General features: G+C 38.2%; 1 protein-coding gene across 1 annotated transcript; it reads right to left on the bottom strand.

Moving 5' to 3' along the window:
- Positions 1-4,953: 4,953 nt before the first annotated feature.
- On the bottom strand, positions 4,954-5,898 carry LOC102851753 (olfactory receptor 2B2-like). Its single transcript, XM_006896302.1, has one exon. It carries the CDS (start codon positions 5,896-5,898, stop codon positions 4,954-4,956), a length of 945 nt encoding a protein of 314 aa, XP_006896364.1.
- Positions 5,899-6,144: the final 246 nt, after the last annotated feature.

Genomic DNA, 6,144 nt, shown 5'->3' with positions numbered 1-6,144 from the left:
TAATGCCACCAACAATGTACAGGATTTCCTTTCTCACCACATTCTCTCCAGCATCTATTACTTTCTGTCCTATTGAACTTTGTCACTGCTACTGGAGTGAGATGTTACCACATTGTGGTTTAGATTTGCATCTCTCTTCTTGCCAGTGATTTGGAGCACTTCTTCATGTGTTGTTTCAAATATCTTCCTCTGAGAAAATTATTTCCATGTCTTTTGCCCGTTTTGAAATTGGGTATTCAGTCTTTTTCTTGTGGAGGCCACAAGAATACAGAAGTATTTGGTAAACTTTCATTATAAGACTCCTGTCTGAGATGGAATTACCAAATGTTTTTCCCAGTCTGTTGTAGGATTTATTTTTACCCTGTCGGAAAGAGTTTTTTATGTGCATAGAGATTTAATCTTCAGAAGGTCCCTTGCATCCATTTTATCCTCTTTAGATTGTGCATTTCTGGTTGTATTTGGCAGTCTCTTTATACCTTGGACTAGCGCTTCTAAGCTTGATCCCAGTTTGTCTCTTAAGAACATTATGGTTTTGGGCTTTACTCCCAGATCTGTGATCCACCTTGATTTTATTTTTGTGCATGGTGTGAGATGTGGATCCTGTTTCAGCTTTCTGCAGGTGGAAGTTCAGTTTTGTCAGCACCATTTGTTGAAGAGGCAGTGGTGACAATTCTATCTTCTATTTTACTCGTTCTGTGTTCCATCTCTTCAACTCTGTTAATATGTCCCTCCATCATGTTGACAGTGTCTGAAATATGGATCTCAGAAGAATTATCTCCATCCATAGGATGCTTTTTGTAACTATTCAAAAGGAGACGGGAGGAAGAAGTGCAAAATAAGGTAAAAGAAATCACAAGGAACAGATACTAGTGAGCAGATTGGGGGTATGTGAAGGAATAGCCAAGGTGTATTGAGGACTTGATGAGAGATGGGGATAAAAATCATATATCAATCGTAATTAATTATATAAAACATTGTGAAGAAATGATTGTTTTAAAAATGTACATGAATGAAACAATGTACATTAATGATTGTATCAAACACACAAAAAGTTCCTAGCACACAGAAATACACATTATGTTGATTTAATAGTCTTAAATATTCCATAGCACATTGTCTCTGTTTGAGAAGTACATTGTTTTAATAGATTGAATAAATTAATACAATGAACCATTTTCCTAAAATTTAATGTTGTTAATATTATGTGCCATCGAGTGACCTCCAATTCATATTGACTCTCTATACCATAGCTCTGAACCCTGGCCTATACAGAGCCAATTTCACTGTTTCTGACAAACCTGCCACATTACCTTACTTACTTTGTCAACTCATTTCATCTAATTTCTTTCATTTCATGTTGCTATGAGGTTTCTGGCAAGGATTACCACCAATTTTTTTTTTTTAAATATCTGGAATCCTCTCCCAGATTACACCAGTATTGAGAAAGCAAATTTTCTTCCCCTTATATAATCAAGGGCTTGTTACTTCTCCAAAAGGTTTTCTTTTTTTCCTTATCACATTATCACATTTCTAAAAAAAATCACAGAAAGTAGATTTGCTTATTGAATTTCATTGGCAGGAAATAAAACATTTCTCTGTTCTTTTTAGAGAGAAGAAGTGTATTAGTCTTTAAAAAGAAAGTCACCTCTAGATTCAATTACATTGGACATATTTTCTGAACAACTACCATAGCCAAATTAAAGTGCTAACAGTACACAGGACATAAACATGAATATTAATAGTATTACATGAGTTTGAGGACTCATTGACAGCCTGTGTTATACAGAGGATATAACTTCTCGCTTTGAAAATGAGAAGAACTTGAAAAAACTTTCTGCAGAAGAACATACAGTACAACCTTCAATATGGATTTCATCCTAATGTCATGAAAAGAAAAATTCTCACCACTAGACTACAGGTAATATCATAATGTTGTTGTTGTTATGTTCCGTCTAGTCTCTTGTGACTCATAGCGACCCTATGTACAACAGTCCTAATCTCTGCTATGTCCTGTGCCAATAGCACCATCTTCGATCTACCCATCCCAATTACCCCAGTCACTGAATCAATCCATCTCATAGAGGGTCTTCCCCTCCTGCGCTGTCACTCCACCCTCCCAAGCATGATGTCCCTCTCCAAGGACCCGTCCCTCCTTGCAACATGTCCAAAGTATGTCAGACGAAGCCCCAGAATCCTTGCCTCCAAGGAGTAGCTTGGTTTAATCCTCTCCAAGATGAATCTGTTTGTTTTCTTGGCAGTCCATGGTACATTCAATACTCTTCTCCAGCACCACAGCTCAAAGCATCAATTCTTATTCTATCCTCCCTAGTCATTGTATAGCTCTCTGATGCATAGCAAGTGATTGCAAAGACAGTGGCCTATATCAGATGCACCTTAGTCTGCAGAGAGACACCGTTGCTCTTCAGTACTTTGGAGAGGTCCCTAACAGCAGACTTTCCCATCCCAATATGTCTTTTATGTTCCTGGCTACTGGTGGTGAGGTTGAGGACTCCGAGCACGTGTGGTGGTTCTTTGGGGCCCACGAGGGGGTTGGCAGAACAGACTAGCCAGATGAATGGGGGGGTCTGGGGCAGGGAGTTTCCCAGCATTGGGAGTGCTGGACTGCTAAGACACTGAAAGGTCAAGCCTGCCTGGGGGCTTGGGATATTTAATGTCACCTGGATCCGGTCTCTGGCTTCTAGAGGTGTGGTAGGTTTCAGGACCCCGAGTACGTGTGGTGGTTCTTTGGGGCCCACGAGGGGTTTGGCAGAGCGGACTAGCCAGATGAATGGGGGTCTGGGGCAGGGAGTTTCCCAGCAATTGGGCGTGCCGGGCTGCCAAAACACTGTAGGGCCCTCGGGCCTATGAGTCTCCTGCGACTCCATGGCACTTAACAACAATAACATCAACATATCAGCTGGGCCAGTGGACAAAAAGCGATGCTGCCAAGCCAAAGGTGGATGACTTAATCTGCGCCCTGTCTTTCATTGTTTTTGTTCAGACATTCCTCTAGGTATTGTAGCCCTGGTGTACAAGTTGCCGTATAGCGGTCACTTGTGGTTGCTGTGAGGCTGAACACTGACACAGATGTGTCAAATGCGTTAATGGCTGGTTACCCAAGGTGGACAGAAAGTGGGATGGAGCTCCCCAATGAAAACAAGCTTGGAAGGAGAAGTGAAATCCACTTCCATAATAGCTTGCCTCCAGAAACCCTATTAACCTGGAGAGAGGATGAAAGACACCCAAGCATCGAGGACTCTCCCTCATAGGGTCGCTATGAGTAGCATGCGACTCGTCGGCACTTAACAACAACAACATGAGTTTGGAAATTGTCTTAAAAGACAGTCCTCTATAATGTGTGCACAATAATATCCATTTGAGAAAGAGACACCAAATATCTTTAGTGTTTATTTATATTGTGGAAAACAACTTTTTGGTTGTTACATTTTTTTTTATAATAAAGTTTATCTTTTTTTCCATTTATATACATGGTATTTCACACATTTCTTCATTCCAGAATTCTTTCATATATGTATGGAAGAATAAAATGTCCATGTCTATCTATGACATGTGGTAATCTTAGTATAGCAGAATGTTTTTGCCATATCCAATATTCATAAATGTTGATAGTGTTTTAGAACTCAGATGGTTAATATTCCCAGATAGATAATAAATCTAATATAATAGAATTTTCACTATTAGTGTTTACTATAAATTAAGAAATCTGATCAAATAAACTGAAGAATTTTTTTGATATTTAAAAAAATGAACTCTTTTGGAATACTTACAGAGAACTAAAATAAATAAAAATTACTAAATATATTTATGAATAAATAGCACTTTGGAAAGCTTAATTTTATTAAAAATTTTGGGGAAGTATGTGAAAAGAGATTATATTGCTTACTCAGCATGAATATTTGTCATGATTTCATAAATAACCAAATAGAAAGTGATATGGAACTATATGAATTTAAATTAGTATTTTATTCTTTTAATTGCCTTAGGTGACACAGAGCTATTAAATTCCATGCCCTGAAAGCATTTTCAAATATCTAGATTTTTTAAATCTATATATTAAATCTATAAATATTAATAATAATAAATATATAAATATTAACTGTTACCTAGTTTTCCTTCTATTTTTCTCTTTCTTTCGTTCATTCGTCTTTCTTTCTCTCTCTCTCTTTCTTTTTATTTTTCTGTTCACTGTCTGCTCTCCCATCCTCTTCTCTACTCTCTTTCCTTCTCTCTCTTTCTCACACACAGGGAGATATAAAAACACATACTATTTTTAAGTTTCCTGAGATAATTAGGTATATTTGTATATTTAGGCCAAATATAGAAGTATTTTAGTATCTTTTCCATGACATACTGCTTTCTTTGTCTCCTGAGACTAGATTATGGTAAAGGAGAAAATGAAAAAGACTTGGTGGGATTCCATTACATAAAACAGGTGTGTTGTCAACCCCAGTGTGCATTGTTCATGTCCACCAGAAATACCACAGGACAAAGATAGACAGTCTCCTCCTGAGCAATTTGGTTCTGACTCACTGGCACGAAACAGCAATAACATAAGGGACAACAAACTCTATCTCTTTCTCTGTATCTGTGTGTGTGTGTCTTTCTCTACAATCAAGTTGTTTCTGACTTATAGCTCACCCTCCAGTGAGAGTTTCCAAAGTTATAAATTTCAAGGAAGAAGACACCCCATCTTTCTTCTCAGGAGTGGCTGGAAAGTCAAAACTCCAAAGAAGTCTTTGGTTTAGTAGCAACTTTTTATAGACTATGTCATCTGTGCTCCCGGGATAAGTGATGTAGAAACTTTCTTTCTTTGCCTTGTTTGACTTGTACAATTTATCTCACTTGTTACTGTGTTCTTCATCACTTTGCTATACCACTGATTGTTTGACAGACATACACATTCGTATTTGAAATTAAGTCTTCTTTTTAAGATCATCTTGTCTTAACCCAAAACTCCATGGTCAGTGCTCTTCGAAGGGCAGCTTTCACATCTTTGTTCCTCAGAGTATAGATAAATGGATTGAGGCTAGGTGTGACAATTGCATAGAAGATAGCCATGATCTTCCCTCTCCCACGAGAATAACTAGAGGGAGGCTGGACATACATACTGATGGCTGTAATGTAGAAGAGGGAGACCACCAATATATGTGAAGCACATGTGTTAAAGGCTTTCCAGCGACTTTCTGAAGAGCTTATTTTCATTACTGCTTGAGCAATGAACATGTAAGTTCCCACTATGAGAGTGAGAGGAACCAAGAGCAACAAGGCCCCTAGTACATTCAGTTCAGCCTCATTCACACGAGTATCTATACAGGCTAGTTTCAAAAGAGCAGGAACTTCACAGAAGAAATGATCCATCACCCTCCGTCCACATCTTGGAGTCAGTACTGTGAAAGTGGACTGGACAAGGGAGTTAGCAAAACCACTAATCCAGGTTCCAGTTGCCATGTGGACACAGCGTTTCTGGTTCATGATGATTGGGTAGTGAAGGGGCTTGCAAATAGCAGCATAACGATCAAAAGCCATAATACCTAAAAGTATACATTCAGTGGAACCCACGGCCAAGGCAATGTAGAGTTGTGCAATGCAACCACCATAACTTATGGTCTTTTTTGGCCCCCTGAGATTGACAAGCATTTGAGGGACAGTGCTGGTGGTGAGACAGAGATCCAGAAGGGATAGATTTGAGACAAAAAAGTACATGGGACTGTCAAGCTGAGCATCCAGGTGAGAAACTAAGATAATGGAAATATTTCCAAAGAGGGCTAAGAGGTAAGTCAACAGAAAGATTACAAAGAGTGGTGTCTCAAGCCAAGGACGGTCAGAGAACCCAAGTAAAATGAAATCATTTCGTGAGCTCTGGTTGTTATTCCACATTTTTGCACTGTTAGATTAAATTTCAGCTGAAATTTTTAAATATTCGTTTCTGAGGATGTATCAATGATAGAAAGAAGGCCCTAAGAATAAGCAACCAAACTGCTGAAATAAAATTTTCATTTGTCCAATAATCTGCATATATTTCCTGATTGTAGTAAAAATATTGTCATTTTCATCTTCTTCCTTATTATAGTAAAATGTTCAATCAACATTGTTGATGTAATATAGAAATTCCAAATAGAAAAT

The sequence above is a fragment of the Elephantulus edwardii genome, unplaced genomic scaffold (genome assembly GCF_000299155.1).
Source record: "Elephantulus edwardii isolate Elephantulus edwardi_28Jun2011 unplaced genomic scaffold, EleEdw1.0 scaffold00184, whole genome shotgun sequence".
NCBI classification, from domain to species: domain Eukaryota; kingdom Metazoa; phylum Chordata; class Mammalia; order Macroscelidea; family Macroscelididae; genus Elephantulus; species Elephantulus edwardii.
The sequence above is the reverse complement of the archived record's forward strand: the minus strand, read 5'-3'. Positions and strand labels throughout refer to the sequence as shown.

What these genes read in the sequence shown, in the direction of transcription:
- LOC102851753 (XM_006896302.1), bottom strand. Translation starts at nt 5,898, where the DNA reads ATGTGGAATAACAACCAGAGCTCACGAAATGATTTCATTTTACTTGGG.